Source organism: Desmodus rotundus, chromosome 8, assembly GCF_022682495.2.
Source record: "Desmodus rotundus isolate HL8 chromosome 8, HLdesRot8A.1, whole genome shotgun sequence".
Taxonomy (NCBI): domain Eukaryota; kingdom Metazoa; phylum Chordata; class Mammalia; order Chiroptera; family Phyllostomidae; genus Desmodus; species Desmodus rotundus.
In genome coordinates, this window is record NC_071394.1 from 22669904 (window position 1) to 22691133 (window position 21230).

A 21230-nucleotide genomic window follows, 5' to 3' on the forward strand; every position below is an offset into this window, starting at 1 on the left:
TCTACTGAGGGGCACTGCTCTGGAAAATCTAAAATCTAGAGTTTTGACTACATGATCTAAAATCTATAGTTTATAATCTAGCACCCACTCCCTAGTGAAGACACACCATCAGATATAACTGCAACTTCGGATTGCTCTGGACCTGTCGAAAACTGCTTTTACTAATTTGCATTTTGTTGTTACACCATTGAATTATATTAAAGAATAGTGTAGAAAATTAGCTTTTTGAAATTAATATCTGCATTTACTATAAAGATGCTGAGAACACTTCTTGCTATATTAGGGTTTCGTGAAATTTTTTCTTTATTTTCACCAACAGAAATAGTTGTTTTTCCTGCCTGCCTAAGCAACAGGGTTATCTTTATCTTAGAGATATTGTGACTCATGTCTGATCACATTTCCTTTTTTCACTGATTGCTAAAAACAAAGGCAAATTTTTGGCCTTCCTCTAAGACATGAATGTGAGCTTAAAACAAGCCCCTTTTTTTGTACTAACATCATTCATTCACCAAAATGTTTCAGGTCATTTAATGTAAGTTTGCTGGTAGCCATGAAGGGAGCCTTTATATGCAGAAAAAAACTGTTTGCAGTTACTTTTAAACAAATGTTTACTTTATTGAAGTACAAATATAAAAACGTAGTTTTCCTTTAATCCTTCAAATATAAAGTGCATTCTATTTATAAATCTAGTAAATTTTAACATACTTTCTAATATAATGTTGATAGTTGATCAATTCAAACAGAAAAACTAAATATTCCTATATAACCCTATTTATAAACTTGGGTAATTAAATTCTCTCACATATACTAAATTGCATTTATAAATTTACTATATTCTCACTTTACTGTATTAAACACTTTAATTACCTCTAACAAACCTTTCTAAGAACTCTAATAAATACATTATAGTTAAAACAATAGTTTTAACTATAATGAATTTAAGTTCTCTTAAACATTCCAAGTTTCTAAATTTAGACAGATACTTGGACCTTTTAACTTAAAATCACAAATCAAAACACAATTACACAAGTATTCATTTTAAATTAGATTCATGGGACTAATTTGTATGTGCTCTTAGAGACCTAATTCTCCAAAATATAACAAATATTTTAAAACCAACCTTATTACAAAAATAATAACGCTAATGAACATTTGAAAAATTTCATCATTTCTATGTTTACTTCTAACCTTTCCATGGATAAAAGACTTACCTGCTATAGAAAGTGGAGTAAAAGTATGGTCCCAAGACCAGTAGCAGCAGCGCTACTTGGAATATTGTTCGATGTACAAATTATGGGGCCCAACTCAGAAGCATTGAATCAGAAACTCTGGAGAGGGTCTAACACTTTTGTTTTAACTACAGATTTCTTCAATAACAGAAATGCTTTCTATCTACAATGTCTAATATGGTAGCCACCAGCCTTGTGGGTTTTGACTACTTAAAATGTAACCAGTAAAACTGAAAACTGACTTTTTAAATTTCACTTTAATACCACCGACAAAAAAAATCTTATTTACTATATTCTTATTTTTTTGTCAGTGGTATTAAAGAAGACACTGAAGAACATCATCTAAGAGATTTTGAACAGTATGAGAAAACTGAAGTGATTGAAATCATGACTGACCAAGGGAGTGGCAAAAAGAGGATTTGCTTTTGTAACCTTTGATTATCACGGCTCTGCAGACAAGACTGGCATTCAGAAATACCACACTGTGAATGGCCAGGACCGTGAAGTAAGGAAAGCCCTCTCCCATCCAAGTACTAACCAGGCCCGACCCTGCTTCGCTTCCAAGATCAGATGAGATCAGGCGTGTTCAGGGTGGTATGGCCCTAGATGGGAAGCCCTTTCTAAGCAAGAGATGGCTAGTGCTTCATCCAGTCAGAGGCCAAAGTGGTTCTGGGAACTTCAGAGGTGGTTTTGGTAGGCAAGACAAATTTGGTCACTAATGGAGGAAACTTCAGTGGTCGAGGTGGCTTTGGTGGCAGCCTTGGTGATGGTGGATATGGTGGCAGTGGGGACGGCTATAATGAATTTGGTAATGATGGAAGGAATTTTGGAGGTGGTGGAAGCTATAATGATTCAGGCGATTACAACAATCAATCTTCAAATTCCGGACCCATGAAAGGAGGAAACTTTGGAGGCAGAAGCTCTGGCCCCTATACTTGCCAAACCAGGAAACCAAGACGGCTATGACAGTTCCAGCAGCAGCAGTAGCTAAGGCAGAGGCAGAAAGTTTTAATTGCTGTCAGGAAACAAAGCTTAGCAGGAAAGGAGAACCAGAGAAGTGACGGGGATGCTACAGGAACAGATCTGTGGACTCGGCCAGGCCAAGCACAGTGGTGACGGGGTATAGCTGCTACGAAGAAGATATATTTTAGACAATACTCATGTGAATGGGCAAAACACTCGAGGACTGTATTAGTGACTAACTGTATAACAGGTTATGTTAGCTTCTGTTACATGGAAAGCGTAAAACATTCCAACAAAGGGTTTTAATGTAGATTTTTTTTGCCCCTATGCTATTGACTGCTAAATGTAGTAATAGTCTGATCATGATGCTGAATAATGTCTTTTCTTAAAAAATGTGTAAAGTTAGCCTACTCTGAAGCCACCTTGGCAAATTACCCCAACAGTGTGAAGTTAGAACAATTCCTTTCAGGTGCCAGGTTCTATTTGAAATTTACTTACAACCTGCTTGGGCACAGAAGCCAATGTCTTCAGAAACTTTGGTGTAGTTGAATCAACAGTTCCTGTGTTGTGACCTGGATGGAGTTCACTGTTTACAGGGTCAACCAAGCCGAGTTATGGAGTTTATTTGGCTATTAGTGATTGCTGGCACACCCTATGCAATGTATCTAAATTGAATCATGGTACCAGATAAAATTATGAAGCATGTGTATCATCTATTATTGTGTGTAATCAATAAATGATTTAATATCCTCTTGAAAAAAAGAACACAATAATACAAAAGACTTCACAGCTATCCTGCGAGATGAGCAACAATTCTAAAATAGGCAAATCTACCTCACGCTTGAGAACTCCTGGCCTAAGGAAACAATATTACACACTCCAATTTAGCTGGACTTGCCATCAGAGCAGATTGAGGTTGTGTAAGATGTTCTTCTCCCTCCCCACCCCCACCCCCCTTTAAGAAATGAGACAAAGAGTGCAGGTTCCAATACTGACCAACACTAAGTTGTTTTTTAGGTCAGTCATGCATCGCATAACGACAGGGAGACATTCTGAGAAATGGGGCGTCAGGCGATTTTGTCATTGTTGGAGCATTACAAAGAGCACCTGGAAGGGAGGGTCTACCGCACACCTAGGCTCTGTGTGGTACAGCCTATTGCTCCCAGGCTACAAACTTGTATAGCACGTCACTGTACTGAATGCTGCAGGCAGCTATAACAAACTGGTAAGTGCAATATCTGTGTATGTAAACACACCTAAACAGATTAAATCAAGCACAAGAGAAAGTGATGGATGCAATCAAGAGATGCAGTAAACACAAGATATATCTGAGGCTGCTACCAGAGTAACACGGGACTGTTTTATAACCAACTTTTTATTTTTTGTAAGTAGAAAGATTACACGTAACAATAAAAGTACGGCATGGTAAGTATATAAACCAGTAGCACAGTTGTTTGTCATCATCTGATGTCCTGTACAAAACTATATATACTACACTATGTACAACTGGCAGGACAGGTTTGTTTACACCAGCAGCACCACAAACACGTGAGCCATGTGTTGTGCCACGATGTTAAGAAGGCTACAACATCACTAGGCAATAGCAACTTTTCAGCTCCATTATTATCTTATGGGACCACCATCATCTATGCGGTCTCTCACCGACCAAAACATTGTTTTGTGGTGTCTAACTACAGTTACTATAATAATTGGTTCTCCAAATCCTTTAGTGCCACTTGTTCTTCCCTGTGTTCAAGATAAACTTTTATCTTAACTGTCCTAGATAATGTGCATCTGTGATTTCCAGCCTAAAACATATCTAACTGTTGTAACACATCCATTGGATTTTGCATTTTCAGCTTAATTTAATATCCTTCTAACTCTAAAGAAATTTCAATGACAATCCATCTCCTTTACCTAATATGTTTTGACTTTAACATCATACATAAAAGCATTTTGTAGACATTCTTCTCACATTTTCCTGTCTCACAAAGTCATAACTCTTAGAAATACAAACATAACACCAAATGGATTCTACATTCCTTTTTTCTTGCCTGGCTCAGTTTCTTCATGAGGGAATTGAGATAAGAACAGTACCCATCTTACAGAGTTGTTACTAGGATTAAATAAAAATACTTGCTAGTGCCTGCTCCGTGGAAAGTGTTGTTAGCAGCTATTGTTCTTGTTGCCATTTTCCCCCAAAGACACTGTTTTAATTACTAAAAATAAATATAAAGAAAATTTAAATAGGACTGAGATGTGTTTAAAGTATACTCTCATCAAGTGAGAAAATAGCATTGACATAACAGGGCAGTTTATGGTAAAAACTATAGTAAACTAAGGTGAGACTAAATTTGTTAAATCTATTTGTTTATATTTTTTTATTATCATAGGACCTAGCGAAGTGAAGAACTTTAAAGGCAATATAATGCAAACTTTCGGTCGTGCCTCCAAACAAGAGCTATACTCAAGGTCTGAAGAGTTTTTTTTGAGTCAAATAATTTACTCTTAGCAGGAGCAAGAATTATATCATAAGAGTTTTTTAAAAATCCTCACCTGAGGATATGTTTATTAATTTGAAAGAGAGAGAGAAACATCAATTCAGTCGACTCTCATACATACCCCAACTGGAGATAGAACCCACAACCTTTTGGTGTACAGGACGACACTCCAACCACCTCAACCACTGGGGTAGGGCTCATAAGACTTTTTCTTTGAAATTGTTATTAACTAGAGCAATGGTGTGATAAGCTCCGTAATGTGTCTAAGTCCCAATTATATTTTTCCTGAGGGGACTATGTAATGTTGGAGTCAGCAAACACTAAAAGCTGGTAAGAGCAAAAGCAGCCACCCTGGAGACGAATAAAGAAGCATGAGTAACACTACCAACAGTTCAGTATGTGGTTTCTTTATAGAAAGAGTAAAACCAGAAACATTTGACCAAAGTTTTACCTGGTCCCTCCTTATAACATGTCAATGGTAAAACTACTTTATCAACATCATCACTGAACATGAAATAATGAGAAGCAGTAACAACCAACAGGGTGCTGGAGGGCAACCAATGTACAAGTGTGGTCGAGAGTGTGTACAAGAAATACTGCTACAGTGCACGGGGCGTTTTAAAGAGCTGAAGGAAGGGTGGCAGACAACTGGAAACTTCAGAGCTGTTATAAAAGTCTCAAATTAGGAGAGTCACAAGCAGAAGAAATCCCTCAAACTGACAGATACTCATTCTGAAGGACACTCAGGATGCTATATTTATTCTAAGAATGGCAGGGGATGATCGAATTATTGCTTAGGCACTTATTTCTTACACTGCCTTCAGAACTCTGTAGGCATAACTTCTGAGACCTACATTTTTAACCCCAGTGCTATTATCTAGCTTTACCACCCATCATTTTCACTACTTCTGTTCCAAAAGAAAACAGAGCTCTAGAATTGAGAACCTTTGATGTCACCCAATTAAGACCATTTACAAGCAAGAAAATACAGGCCAAAAGAGATTAGCTTGTACAAATTATTTCAGCAAGTTAATGCTAGGACATACCTGCCCACCTGATTCATGGTCATAACTGTGACATCACAAGGCCTCTCTAATTTGTTTTAGAGGTTTGGGGGCACCATAAATTTTAAAGGGGGTCAAATATACAGTGACAGAAAGACTAGGCACACACAATGCAATATACAGATGGTGTATTATAAAACTGTACATTTACATGTTATTAACAAATGCCACCCCAATAAACATAATGGAAAATAAAAATAATAAAGATGTGTGATAAGTTCATAAGCAGCTTCAATAGAAGAGAAATTGGTGTAGTAATTTGAAGCTGCAGCTCTGAAGGAGCATCATATATAGCAATGCACTCTGCATTTTTGAATGAGTGAATGAGATGTAAATGTTTGGGCATATTTATTAAAATATTCATCATATTCCTTAAGTTACACCACATATTTCTGAATTCTCCATTTAGCAGGGGTGTCCAACATGTGGCCTGAGGGCCGCACGCAGCCCAGGATGGCTGTGAATGTGGCCCAACACAATATCGTAATTTACTTAAAACATTATGAGATTTTTTTGTGATTACACGTCGAAATGTATTTAATGTGTGGCCCAAGACAACTCTTCTTCTTCCAGTGTGGCACAGGGATGCCAAAAAGTTGGACACCCCTGATACAGGCTGGTCAAGTATTAGTTGTTTCCAATCAGGCAACTGTAACGGATTTTTTAAAAAATCCTTTTTCCAAATACTTTAGAGTTCCAGTCCTCATTCTTTAGAGGTCCCACCTTTAAAGAGGAAATTCTGCATCTGGCTAATGTCCTTCAAGGCAGAAACAAAGTACCCCCCTTTTCATTTTCTAATCCCATAATCAGAAATTCTAATGACAAGATATTTTATGTAAAGTGAGGATAATTATTAAAAGGGTCATGCTAAAATTAGATTTCAGTAGTCAAGTTTCTTCGAAGCTTTAATTACACCCATAACTACAAAGATCAACAAAAGATCCTTACTGCTTCAGTTATAAAGTGAATGGCATGTAGTGGGGTTATAGATTATATGTTTTGTGCTTTTTTCTATGTTCTAAACTCTAATGCTCATATAGTCACTCATACTGTCAAACAAGTAACAAATAAAAGAAAACATACTTAATAACCTAGAGCAGTGATTTTCAACCAGTGTGTCCCATGCATTTTTAAACATGCAACACCTGACTACCTAGTCAGGGGCACTGACCTCTTTCCCCTTAGAATGTCAAATTGAAAAATGACAACAGCCTACACAATAGCTGGCAAAGTAATGAACCGAAATTACACCAATTTTTTGTCAGATAGGCAAAAATGTATTTTTTGGTATGTCGCAGAATCTTAGTAATTAGTTTATGTATGCCATGAGATGAAAATGGTTGAAAATTGCTGACTTTAGAGGAAGCCAACAACATTGGAGAAGTTAGCATGTGTTAATACTTCAACAAGTGCTTTTAAAAATTCCATGATATCAAATATTAGACCATTACGACTGACAGATTTTTTTGAATAATAGTATAGTACAGAGACACTATGATGAACGAAAACTAACCTAGCAGTCGGTATAAAGGGCAAGTGAGAAAAAAGTTTGTGGGTTCTGCCACCTGCATTTCGTAAAACAATATGCAGCCTTACGAAATACAGGGCACAAAATCAACTAGGTTTCAGTTTAAGTTAAGCATTTTCTCTTCCATAGTAGTAAGTGCTGAAGTGAACCCTAACAGTTGGTAAATATCAAAAAGGCCGACCCAGACCCAAAATAGGCACAGCGGTCTTAAGGACCTCAGCGTTGAAAAAGACAGGCGTCATAATTGGGTTAATATTCACCTCCCAGTGGGAGGGAAAAGCGAATGGATCCTACCCTTGAAACACTTGGCGGGGTAAAGGAAGGCGACTCTAGGTGAAGCAAGCAGGAAGGGCAGAGCAGGAAGAGCTCCGACGCGCCCGGCAGAAAGTTTCCCGTCCGGGCGCAGACCCAGTGCTCCCCGCTCGCCCCGCCCCGGCCCGCCGCTCCCCGGCCGGGCGCCCCCGCCCCGGGCCTCCGGACCCCCGCCCGTCCTGTCCCCGTCCGGCCCCCGCCAGGGCCGCGAACCGCCTCCCAGCCCTCCGCCCGAGTCCGCCGCGTGGGAGGCGAAGGAAGGCTGGGCTCACCGGGTCCCTCCGGGTTGGACGGCGCCGGGGGCCGAGGGGGCGGGGACCCGCACCCGGGGTCCCCCTGGGCAGGCTCCCTCAGGTAGTCCTCGAAGCACACCTGCCGGGCTTCGCCGCCACCCCCGAACCCCCAGAGGCGGTTGGCCGTGCCCCGCAGAAGGCGCCCACTCTTCCCCGTGATCGTGATCAGGTAGTCCATGCCGCCTCGGGGCAGGGGCCGAAGACGCGGCGGGTCTCCGGGGCCGCCGCCACACCCGACAAGGGGGCGGTGGCTCGGAGCGCCGCACAAGAGGCCAGGAGGGGGAGAGGGCGTCCCCGGCGTGGCCCCGGGGCGAACCATCAGGGAACCACGCGCCGGGGGAGCAGAAGCTGGACAAAAGTTTTGAAAAGTTTTTCTTGTTGCTTCCAAATACCCAGGCAGGCAAAACTGAACTTCTACAAGAGGTATACTCCTCCTAGAAGAGCTGCATGCGTTGAAAACCTGGCAACTTTTCAGCAAGCCGGGCGGCCCCATCTGCTCCCCCCCCTCCCACTTCCGCCCGGCTCCAATGGAGCAGCCTGCCCCGCCCCGCCTGCCCCGACCCGTCCGGGCGGGACGGGACTTTCGTGACGGCTGGGGAAGTGGGTGGAGGCCCAGCGCTTGGGTCGGAGGGCAGAGCTGGGAATGAAAATAGCCCAGGGGAGGTTTTGCTGGCATTTTATACACTTTGGGGGCCTGGTAGAGCAGTGACAAAAAGTTCTGCTGTGGTGGGAGGGGGGCGTCTGTGCGTGTCCGCGGAGGCGCGCAATCCACGTGAAACTTATGCAGCTTGTAATTTTGAGAGGCGGGGTGGAGAGGGGGAAGATGGGAAGGTTAGTTTTAAGGTAAAACTGCAATCATAGTTAAAATAAAACCAACCCAGATAGACAAAATGCTTCTTAGGAAGCACTGTGAGACCGTACTCGTCAAATAAAGGCATTAATAGTTACGTTTAAGGTTCGTTGTGGCATTCTGCACTGTTGTTAACAGTTGGGCATTTCCAATGAATCGGGTCCTGTAAGGCAAGGTAATTAAGGGCATCAGCGTTCAACTTTAGCCTCCTTTAGGCAGAGAAAGAGCGATGACTTTTGACAGACGTTTACTACGCGATTGATTTTGCCTCCAGTGAGATCTGGTTATTCCTTTCACGTCTGTTTTCAGCTCTTTTAGGTTTTCTTAAGCTTTTTTACCGAACTATTAAAAGACTTCCCCCTTGCCCCTATTAATAAATTGTTTGATTGAACTTTTCCCCACCGTCACTGTTTTCAGCTTAAATTCTTACTAAATTGGACAAAGTTCACCACTCTAACATCAGCATCACCTTTACACCTGGTTAAAAATATAAAATGTTTGGACATTTTTATATTTTTGGATTAATGTTACCCCAGACTGTAATTCCCAGTGTGAGAAAGGACGCAGGAACACGCATTTTGCACGTGTTCAGATACGCTGCTTGGGAAAGCACCGTCCCAGACTCCCCCTCTGTACCTCCTTTGCTCACATTGGACAGAGTACTAAGTGGCTCCTCATTTTTTCCTGCGATTTCTATTAGATAATCAGGAAGCTTTACCATGCTCAGCACTACTTTTAAGATCTCAGAGAGGCTCGGTGAGCTTTCAAAAATCGAATTTCAATGACTGAAATCTAATCCTGATGAACTAAATTGAAATTATTTTGTACGATGTTTTACATCTTGAAATTTGTCATTTACTTTGTGATAATCATACCCAAAAGTGTTGATTTCACACCTGATTACATTGGCACTTTCACATGCAACCTTAGCAGGAACCTATTCAAATACAGTTTTACAGGCAGTTAATCCATTTTTTTTCCTGCTTCTATTTCATGGAAATCTAGAGCTGATGAAGAAAAAAAATGTATAACCTTGATGATTAAGAACTTTACTATTTTTGATTTAAACTCAGCTAAGTTGTAATGGCTTCAAAATCATTTTACTCATGTAATCAGCTTTCTTTTTTATTCTTCACATTTGTTGTCTGGGCCATTACCATTCTCCTGAAGTTATCAAATTCATCACTCCAGCATGTTACTTCACTTTCTTCATGACTCCAAAAAGCATAGGCCATCAGATGTGAACACTCTCACTTCTCTTCCCTTTTTCTCTCTGATCTACAAGTTCATCTTCATATTTTGCCTCAGAAGGAAGTCCTTATTCCTGCAAATGCCTCTTCTTTAAATTAACACCTGATCTTAGTCTGATGTATATTGGGTATAACTTGCCAGTCTTAATTATTCCTCTATGTTGTATTGTTTTATTCCCTCTCCACTCTGGTTCCTGCCCCCTTATCCTACCTATTTCCTCCACATCAACCCTTCCTATCTTTAAAAAAATTCTTCCTTTTATTAACATAATGACTTAAAAGCTGTATAATTCATCTGTTAAAAGTATATAATTCAATGGTTGTTAGTATATTTACACAGTTGATAAACCATCACCAAAATCTAATTTTTGAACATATCTATCACCCAGAAAAGAAACCTCTTACCCATTCCCACCCCATGATGTAGGCAACCATTTATCTACTTTGTCTATAAAGATTAAAATAAAAAAAACACTGATGTCTTGAAAAAATCTACTTTGTCTCTGTGGATTTGCCTTTAATAGACATTTCATATAAATGGAATCATGCAATGTCTTGTCTTTAGTGTCTGGCTTCTTACACTTAAGGTTTCTGAAGCTTATTGATATTGTAGCATGTATTATTAATTTCATTCCTTTCTATTGCCAAATAATATTCCATTATATGGATATATCACATTTTATTTATTCATTCATAAATTAATGGACATTTGGATGTTCACACTTTTTGGCTGTTATAAATAAGGTTTGAATATCTACATACAATTTTTTTGTGGATATGTGTTTTAGTATATACTTAGGAGTGGAATTGTTCATTCTTTTTTCTTAATAACATAGTGTAAGTTAAGATATACAATGTGATGATTTGATAGAGGTGTATATTGCAAAATGATTGCCACAGTTAGGTTAATTAACACCTCCATTAACTCATAATTGCCACTTATGTGTGTGTGTTGTGGTGAGAACATTTAATATTTACCCTTAGCAACTTTCAAGTATATAATAAACTATTGTTAACTATAGTCACCATGCTATAATTAGATGCTCAGTATTTATTCATTTTAAAATTGAAGTTTGTAACATTTGAGCAACATCTCACCATTTCTCCAACTCCCAGCCCCTCGCAACACTATTCTATTCTCTGTTTCTATGCATTTAGCTGTTTTTTATAGATTCCACATGTGAGATCATAGAGTATTTATCTTATGGCTGAATAGTATTATATTTTATATAGATATAGATAGATGTGTATATTCACATCTTCTTTATTCATTCATCCAGTAATGGGCAGGGGGATGCAGGTATCTCCTTAAGAGAGTGACTTCATATCCTTTGGATGTACGCATAAGTGGGATTGCTGGATCATATGATAGTTCTATTTGTAATTTTTTGAGGAACTTCCATACTGTTTTCCACAGTGACTGTACCAATGGTGTCCAGGGTTCCCTTTTCTCCACATCCTCACCAACACTTGTTATCTATTGTCTTTTTGATAATAGCCATACTAACAGGTATCTCATTGTGGTTTTGATTTGCATTTCCCTAATGATTAGTGATGTTGAGCATCTTCTCATGTACCTGTTGGCCATTTGTATGTCATCTCTGGAAAATGTCTACTGAGGTCCTCTGCTTATTTTTAATTGGATTTTTTTTTGTTATTAAGTTTATGAGATTCTTGTTTGTTTTGAATATTAACCACTCATTAGATAGGCTGCAAATATTTTCTCCCATTTCTTGGGTTGGATTTTCATTTTGCTGATGTTTCTTTTGCTATACAGAAGATGTTTCTTTTGTCACTTATGCTTTTGGCGTCATATCAAAAAAAAGAGCCATTGCCAAGAATAATGTCAAGGAGCTTTTTCCCTATGTTTCTTCTAGGACTTCTATGGTTTTAGGTTTCACATTTCAGTCTTTAAACCATTTTGAGTAGTTAATTTTTGTGTATGATATAAGTTAGGGTCCAATTTTATTCTTTTACGTATAAATATCCAGTTTTCCCAACACCATTTATTAAAGAGACTGTCCTTTCCCCATTGAGTATTCTTGGCTCGCTTGTCAAATATTAGTTGACAGTACATGCATGGTTTATTTCTGGGCTCTTGATTCTGTTCCATTGGTCTATGTGTCTGTTTTTATGCCAGTACTATACTGTTTTGATTACTCTAAGTTTTGTAATACAGTTTGAAATCAGGATGTGTTCTTCTTTCCCAGGATTGCTTTGGCTATTGGGGGTCTTTTGTAGTTTTATATTAATTTTAAAACTGTGAAAAAATGCCATTCAAATTTTGATAGGGATTGCATTGAACGTGTAAAGCAACTTTGGATGATGTGCACATTTTAACAATAATAAAGTAATTGGGAAGAACGTGGTAAGTAAGGGCTTACTGATGCCATCTTACCGCTTTGGGGCTGTTATGTAGTTCCTTGGTTCCTTTCTTCCTCTCTTCTTGTCTTTTTTGTAAATTAATAATTTTCCATAGTAGCATGCTTTGGTTACTTTCTTTTTATGTTTTGGGTGTCTTCTGTAGTTGTTCATTTTCTAGTTACCGAATAAAATGTTTTATAACAGTCTTTTTTAAGCTGATAACTTAATTTCAATAGCATATAAAGACTCTACCCTTCTACTCCTGCCCATTTCATGTTTTTGATGTTACAATTTACTTCTTTTTATATTGTCTATCCAATAACAAATTATTGTAACCATAGTTTTTAAAAAATACTTTTACCCTTTAACCTTTTTAATAGAGTTAAGCAATTAACACACGACCATATTATAGTTTTAGAATATTCTGAATTTGACTAATTACCTTTACCAGTGTGATTTAAATTTTCATATTTTCTGTGTAACAAATTTGTCTGAAGAATTCCTCTTAGCTTTTTTTTTTTTTTTTTTTTTTTGTAAGGCAGATCTAGTGGTGATGAAGTCCCTCAGCTTTTGTTTGGGAAAATCTTAAATCTTTTTCTTTCCTTAATTTCAAGGAGAATTTTCTTATGTAGTATCTATTAGCAGCTATTTCATTAGATAGGAATGTCAGCACTCAAATTTCTGATGTGATGAGCAGAATCACTGATAGACTCAATAAAGTGAACTAGTTAAAGATATTTTGTAAATGTTAAGAAAATACTGAAATGAATCTGTTATGTACTTAGTACATCTGGATCTCTCAATAAACATAAAGCCCAAATTGAGAGAGCCAAATTGGTTACCTTGACATTAACCCTATCTTTATTCAAAGCCTTAGTGATTCTTTTTCCACTAAAAGGCTTATGCTAGCATTCGAACTCCTTATCATGTGGGACTCCCACTTGTGCCAAAATCACCACTGCGAGGAGAGTATAGATTGTTGTCCGGACACAGCCATGACCAAAACACCAGAGCGTATGTGATAAAGATTGAATGTGGCCGTGCAATAGAATGGGAAAGAGCTTAGTAATGATTAATAACAAATTCCCCTCTAGTAGATGCCAGCCTCGGGTATAATCATTCCAAACCCTAGTAAAACCAAGTTACTTTTTTTCAGTTTGAAAACTGTCTTAAAAGTGTTAACTACCTTTGTCAGAAATAATATATATAGGTAATCAAGCAAGGATCCATAAATACCATCATTAAGAATCATAATAGAAACTTGAGTCACAAAACTCACATCAACTTACCATAGGATTATCTCAGGACTATTTGTATGCCCTATCAAAGATTATAAATATCATTATATAATTATAGCCCCAACTACTCCATCCACACATGGGATGTGGCAACTTCTGATTTGGGATCAATTTCACTCAATGTATTGAACAAGTGCCAAAAGACACTGCCATTTACGCCCAAAGTTCAGAAAACTTAAGGCTTTAAAAGTTTTTGGATCAAAACTCCCAAAGAGGAGTGTTACAAAGACGAACATTCATGTTCCCTTTCTTTTACAGATTTATTTCATTGCCTGTATTATGTGGGACTGGGGCAGAGTGTGCATTTCTATGGATGGAGCTGTATGCATCCCCATTAAGTAGTCTGCCCTCTGTCTGTTTATCTTTCCAGATTCTTCCTCTCCAACCTTGTCCCACTTCTCTCTTAATTTTATATTAGGTCCTTACATGTTGCTATAACTTCTTATTTATGTTATTAAATAGAATTTTGATATTGAATGTTCTTACTCTACAAAAGCTGATAACTAAAACATATGGAGATGTGGTATATTAAATCCTTTATGTTAATATGTCAATTTTATGATTAGTGTTAAATATTTTAAAGTTATATAATATTGGGTTGGCGGAAAAGTTCGTTTAGTTTTTTCCATAAAATAAAAGATACATTTTTCATTTCTACCAATCACTTTATTGGTTTGGATATTTTGAGTATGTCAGCTATCACCTGCGTGGTAGAATGTTGATTGTTCTCAATTAATGTCTCGATTTGATTGCTGTCAACTTCAACTGGTCTACCCAACTGTGGAGCATTGTCCAGCGAGAACTCTCTAGCACAAAAGTTAGTAAACCACTTTTGACACATTCAGTCAATCACAGCACCTTCTCCGCCCATTGCATAGTTTTCGTGCATTTTGATTGTGTTTTTACCTTTCTTGAAATAATAGAGCATAATGTGCCAAAAATATTGCATATTTTCTTCCATCTTCAATATTAAAATGGCTACATGAAAATTCACCAATTTTGATGTGTTTTTTGAACACACGCTGAGTGACAGCTGTCACAATACAATCTAACAAAATTGTTTCTCATGAAGTTAAAGGTAACTAAATGCTACTAGAGCCATCATACGGAAAAAAACAAACGATCTTTTTTGGCCTACCCAACATTTAGTTATGTTTTGGAGAAGTTTTAAGTTAGAATGTAACTGAAGTTTTAAGTTAGAAATAATGTCCCTATCTTTGCTCTGTGTTTTTTAAATTATTAGAAAAATATAAATGCAAAAAAGGAAAATGAGAACAAAATAGTTTAGAAGAAACGTCGGCCTGCTACCAGTTATTACTTTCATGCCAAAATGCCCGTTTCCAGCTTCAGTCTATAGCTGGTAATTAGGTGTGTGTGTGTGTTTTCTCCTGTTGGGGAAAAAACTGAACCGTAGGCTCTATCGATACAACATGAAGCACAGCAATAAAAAGAGAACCTGTCTACAAGGCCATCCATCTCTCAGAGGAAAGTGCTGGGCAGCATTGCCAAGTTCTCATCAATATTCCACTTGTTTCAGTCATGGTACAGGAACCGCGAACTGGTAAGTGCCAGGAATAATGTTTGAAAGGAAGAGAATCTATTTCTCTTCCCAAAGTGTATGGGGGTTCTCTGTCTCTCCACATCCCCATCCCAAACACCATGTGGGAGAGATGCTAGTAATGCCAAGTCAATCAGCCAGAATCCAGGCAGGTATAGGAGGAGAAACCAAAACCTGGACTGTCAGTCCTTAAATAATCCATCACTGGCCAGATAGATTTATTTTCCAAAAGAATCATGCCCAGGTCACTTTCTCCCAGTGCAGATCCATTCTAAACAGCCTTCCCAGAAGGCAGAAGACACTGCAATATAACCAGTTCTGTGCTGCTGTAAGAGGCATGAAGCTAGCAACCTCTCGAAAGAGAAACAGGTCACCCCTACCTACCCCATGCACCACTCCCTATCCGGGGATGTCTATGGGTGCTGAGCTGGCTCTACAACCAGCACTGTCTGCAGCAGTGGCATGTGAAGCATATACTGAAGTAAGGAACAAGGACTGCTTGGCAGCCACTTTGTGTCTACCCTACTGGCTTTCTGGGAGTCAAGGAAGGGAGCCAGGAGAGGGGGAGAAGATTCTGAAATATGCAGAGAAATTTACAACAACATTGTTAGGCTATCAGACTGAGCTGGTCCTGCTAACACACTGTGTGATATACAAAGGGAGACCCCCCCCAGAAAAATGGAATTATCTTCTGGAGGGCAGGTCCCTTGTAGTACAGGCTTTTCCCTCTAGGTGAGTATTCTAGGAACCAATCTGTATAAGTGTACCAGCTGGCACTGTTGTGAGAGGCTGCATTTGGCTTCAGTGAATTTTTTTGAAGACTCTTTTAACATGTTTGCCCATTTAATGATGGGTGATTTATGAGTGCGCTGCACTGTGTTCAGCAGTTTTTGACCAAAAACAGAATGACCCCACCCTCCCTATTGACCCAATCAAAAAAGTCTTCAAAGGGAAATGTTTCAGCGATGTGGGAGAGGTTAAACAAAAAAGTGCAGAAGCACTAAAAGGCATCAAAATCAGTGAGCTCAAAAACTGTTTTGAGCAATGGAAAGGTAGGTGAATTGCATCAAATGGAGAATACTTTGAAGGTGAGTGAAGTTTAAACATGTAAGAATAAATACACAATTTTTTAGAAATAAATTGCTTTTTTGGGTCCCCCCTCATATACGCACATGCATTTACATTTACTTATTGAACCCTGCATGTCTGTGACATGAAATCTCCCTACTTCTAATTTCTTCCGCCTATAATCCATCTCTAACACTGCAGCAGGGTAATCTTAAATCTACAGATCTAATTGTTGCTTTTCCTCTATTTTAAAAAACACTCCTTGTTCAGAGCAGTTGCTTCCTGTTGATAATCTCTGGGGTATAGGAGGGAATCAGCTGTGGAACATTTTATAAAATGCAAATTTCCTTCCTATACCCCAGAGATCCTGATTCCAGGGTTGTAGGGTGGGTGGGGCTCAGGAACCTGCATTTTTTGGTTTTGAAACATGTTTGAGATCTGCTCCTTTATAGTTCTTCCAAGTGCTTTTGCATATTTAGTGCACACATTAACTTCTGGAATAGGGTCATGAGACTAGTTTGGCAAACACTGAGCAGAACTGACAGATGTGGTTTACACTCCCATGTACAGAACAGCCTCTGCATAAAACAGCCAATGTGTTGCACTCCAGATGCCTCCGCCCCTGCCTTAGCAACCAAGGACACTACCCACATCAGATGGGACAGTTATGAGATGTCGGTGCCACCTCCAACAGCCTGGATCCCTGAGGCTGTGTGGATCAGAGCCCCTCCCCCTACCTCAACCAGAATTGGGTGTATAATATGAGCAAGAAATAGATACTACAACAGACCATTGAGATTTGGGGGTTCATTTAGCACCATAAACATCTCACCTTGACTGTTTTTCAAATGCTTACTTTACATTTATTTTTATCACGTATGCCAAATTAATATACTGAACACTAGCTTATTTATGTTGTGAAGTTAATGCATTTTGTTTTTCAGGCTTCTCTTGCCATTTCTGTATTCTGATGAGTTTTCTTAGATTGCAAGACTATTAAATTTTTTTTATCATGTAAACTAAAATAGGAATGGGATTTTCTTGACATTATAAAACCAAAAGCAAGCAAGCCAACATATAACCAAAACACAATGAGTAGAACTCTGAGGTACTGGTGCTAAAAAGAATCCATCAGAAAACATTACAAATTTGTACTTATAAAACACACGCATGCTCGTAAAATGCCATTTTTATGTTTTATATGTTGGTTTTCTGTAAAACTATATTAGCAAAGATTGAAAAGAATTGCTTTTTGAGTTACAAAGTGTCAATTCTCTTTCACACGATGCCCTGAACATATTAATAGTAATCCTACTGGACCGGAGAAGGGCCTTGGTGTTTATCTAGTTGAGTCTGTTATTGTTATTGCTTTGTTAGCCAAAGCCCAGAGAAGTCAAGCGAGTCTCTCGCAGGTCGCACAGTTGAATAAGAACAGAGCCAGAAGAACCCGGGGCTTTCCTATGGGGAGTGCTGCCACGTGAAGTACTCCACCTGAGCAAATAATTGTGAGTCTCTCAATTCACCCAAACATTTGTTGATGTGGCATGATGGCCCATGAAGTGTTATCCAGATGTGAAAGCCAGGCCAAACTATTTATTGTTGAGATCTAGCTTTCTCATCTGCAAAATAAGAGCAAACAATGCCCAACTTGTTGCTCTCTATATAGTGTGTTAGGCCCATTGCTCTTTGGCCATATGTGAACAAATTTAGATGTACTGCCTTCAGATTTCGGCCTGTATACATCTAGATGAGAGTTCAGCAAAATCTGGGCCGTGGATCAAATCTGGCCCGGCCCCTGTTTTCGTAAATCCCGTTTCACTGAAACACAGCCACACCAGTTCGCATATGTATTGTCTATGGCTGCTTTGGGGCTACAGCAGCAGAAAGGGCTAGTGTGTCAGAGACCTGATGACCCGAAAGCCTAAAATATTTACTCCCTTGCTGTTTTCAGAAAAATTCTGCAGACCTATGTTTTAGATTTCTGAGGCCATTTTGAAAGTGCTCTTGATTCTTTCATTTGCACTGCCATTGAATCTCTCTCTCACTGAGTCAGCCACACATTTGTCTCTAGTCCACATCATAGGCACGGACAGTGATTGTGGATGGGTGGGGCCTAAGGGGGACAAATGGTAATGGAAAAAAATAAACTAATAATTTTTTTTTAAATTTGTTTCTTTTCAAGTGTTTAACGAGACATGGGCTAGGGGAGTCACATTATAGGCCCCCGAGACCACATTCCTGGCTGACAGTGATTACCACTCACTGGACACAGTTATCTGAAGAAGTTTGCATCCACTGAATGACACCATCACCCAGCTCTCATTTGTCAACATGCCATTATTTGTTAAATGCCTTCCTAATATGCAGGAGACGATGAGGTCCAGACTCCAAGGGATCAGTGTTTTTCTAGGTCCAAGTGGTTTCAAGACTTTGTTGTTTCTATATTCTTCAATTCCATTTCAACCCCACTTTCGAAATTTGAATTATTCATCTAACTACAGTTTTCTGGCAGACGTCCTATTTTCTGGGTAGAGACTGGTTAGCTGTCACCAAATCTGACTATTATTTTTCCTGGACACACTACATTTCTCAGTTTTCTTTTCAATTGGGGTGGCTAGGTGACTAATTTCTAGCCAATGGAAAGATTTACAAAAGTGATGTGTGCTACTTTCAAACCTGGCCCACAAGAGCATCCATGTGTGACCCTCCATGGTCTTTTCCTTTCTGCAGCCTGGAAGAGAGGAGCATGGAGACCTGAGAAGCCACTTATTAAAGATGCAGAGCCACAAGAAAGGAATGTGGGTCCAAAAATCCACCTTCAGAGGAGAGCGACCCACCACTCAGGAATGCCGGTTTCAGACTTGAACAAAAAATGAACTAATAGCGTATTTAAGCCATTATACAATACATATTTTTGAGGTTTGATTGTTATAAAAAGGAGTATAATTTTTACAAATACACTACCTGTCCTATAATATTACTATCAATGTTTCTGTGGCCACATATAAAAGTTTACTGATAACTCAGTTTTCTGGAGCAAGAGGTTAATAACTCATGTGAAGTGGATGTGGGTAATTTAGCTTCACCCATGCTAGCCTACAACTTTCCATTTCACAGTTTTTGTTTTGTATTTTCTACTAGCTCATTCTTCTTGAGAAAAACAAAGCATCATGGGCATTATGCTTGTTCTGCCTTCTAATAACCTGTTAAACACTGTACATCTTCCTCAAAAACAGAACCTCACATTTCTTATTCTCCTTTATTCTAGGACTTCCCTTTTCACAGAGTGATCCTACTGTGGTTAGCCAGGTTTTTTTCTTTAGTGTGTTTTGGCCTTCATGACACTTTAATTTTATGTCATCCTCTTACTTGTCCTCGGAATATGCTCTTGCTATGTCTGCCTCTTCTAAGAGCTAAGTTCAGAGGGCATCTTGTCAAGTCACACTGATTTCTCCCCATTTTGCTTTCTTATTAAGACTATTCATGACTTCATTTGACTTTTTTTTTTGTAATGCTACCATCTGTCATGTAGGCCTTAGTTCTAGTGTTTGAAATTAGATTAAAATGATTTGTCTGTTTATTGTTAGAACATAGCCTGGGATATAGTAGGCAACTCAGATATTCTATTTTGTTGAATAAATGAGTGAATGAAATCATGCCCATCTTTTCTCTCAATTGGATTCCAACCCGCTTTCCTACAACACAAGAATCAGATGTAATTAAGTCAAGCTCACTCCCTCTCTTCATTATTAAGGAGAACCAATTATCTGATACTATTTTTTTCTCTCAAAGAGCAATTCTCAGCCTTGGCTATACATTTTAGGAGCTTTTGAAAATCCCAATGTTCAGGCTACACTCCAGATCAATGAAACCTAAATCTCTCGGATGTAGGGTACAGACAGTGGGGAGGACACTTCCCAGGTGATCTCTATGTGCAGCCCAGATGAGAATCACTGCAGGGCTCCTGCTGTTTCCTTCATACAATACAACCTTCCTTGTTAGTGAAACTTAAGTCTACAGACCAGTAAATATTATGGCACCATCTTGTAAAGAGTTGCTAGATAGTAGCAACAGCCATATATCTATTCTTTACTAGGCCTGGCATTGTATTAAGGGTATTTCCTACATTATTTCCATTATATCTGAGCTCTCCTTTGCAGACAAGCTTACCGGAGTCAGAGAGGTTAAGGAAAGCAACATGACCAGTCAGGCTAGCCAGGAGTATCGTGGGTGTTTGCTCATAACTTACTGATATCAACAGCACTGCGGATTTTCAATCATGGACAATTTTGCCTCCTATTAGGGTTCTCAGTTAAATTTAAATTTCAGAAAAAAATAAAATGTCAGTACAAGTCTGTACCAGATGTTGCATGGGACATACTTATTATACCAAAAAGTTATTTGCTGCCATCAGAAATTTAAATGTATCTGGGTGTCCTCTGTTTTCACTCGCTAAATTTGTCAAACGTCCCCCCCAGGGAATATTTAGAGATACTACCATTACCGGAGGCTGTGCCACTGGCATCTAGTAAATTGAGGCCAAGGTTCTGCTTATCCTGCGATGCTCAGGACAACCCCCCAACAAAGAACTGCCCCACTTCAGATGTCAGCAGTGCCCAGGTTGAGAAACCCAGAGCCAGCAGATGTTGGGAAAGACTGAGCACTCCCATAACCACATCGCGCCTCTGGCTGCTGTTATAGCATGTCTTCAGAAAGCCTTATTTTCCTGCTACTTACTGACTATCTTTCTGTGCTTTCTCTTTCAGCCCCTCATTTTCACTTAACGCCTTCAAAATCTGTGGAGTCCCAATTAAAACAACCTACTCCCCTAAAGTCTTCCTTGTACCAATTTGATTTAGCTGCAGTTCAGAGAAATCCTGGACTGAAAAAAGAGTGTGATAAAAGCCCGTATGGAAAATATAATTATGATAACTACGTGCAAAATAGTGTGT

The 21230-nt window shown here is 38.9% G+C and overlaps 1 protein-coding gene across 13 annotated transcripts in view; it reads right to left on the reverse strand.

Annotated features, from left to right (window-relative positions):
• Nucleotides 1-21230, reverse strand: part of OXR1 (oxidation resistance 1) — a 359160-nt gene that overhangs the window by 58143 nt on the left and 279787 nt on the right. Inside the window, exon 1 of one of the 13 annotated variants that reach the window (XM_045204929.3) lies at nt 7870-8296. The exons of 10 other annotated variants lie outside the window; for them this stretch is intronic. In XM_045204929.3, the coding sequence (XP_045060864.2) occupies nt 7870-8209 (340 nt within the window). In that variant the 5' untranslated portion in view covers nt 8210-8296. Of the gene's footprint in view, nt 1-7579; nt 7675-7869; nt 8297-21230 lie in introns of those variants that run through there. 2 more of the 13 variants (XM_024572091.4, XM_045204932.2) reach the window with 2 other exon arrangements.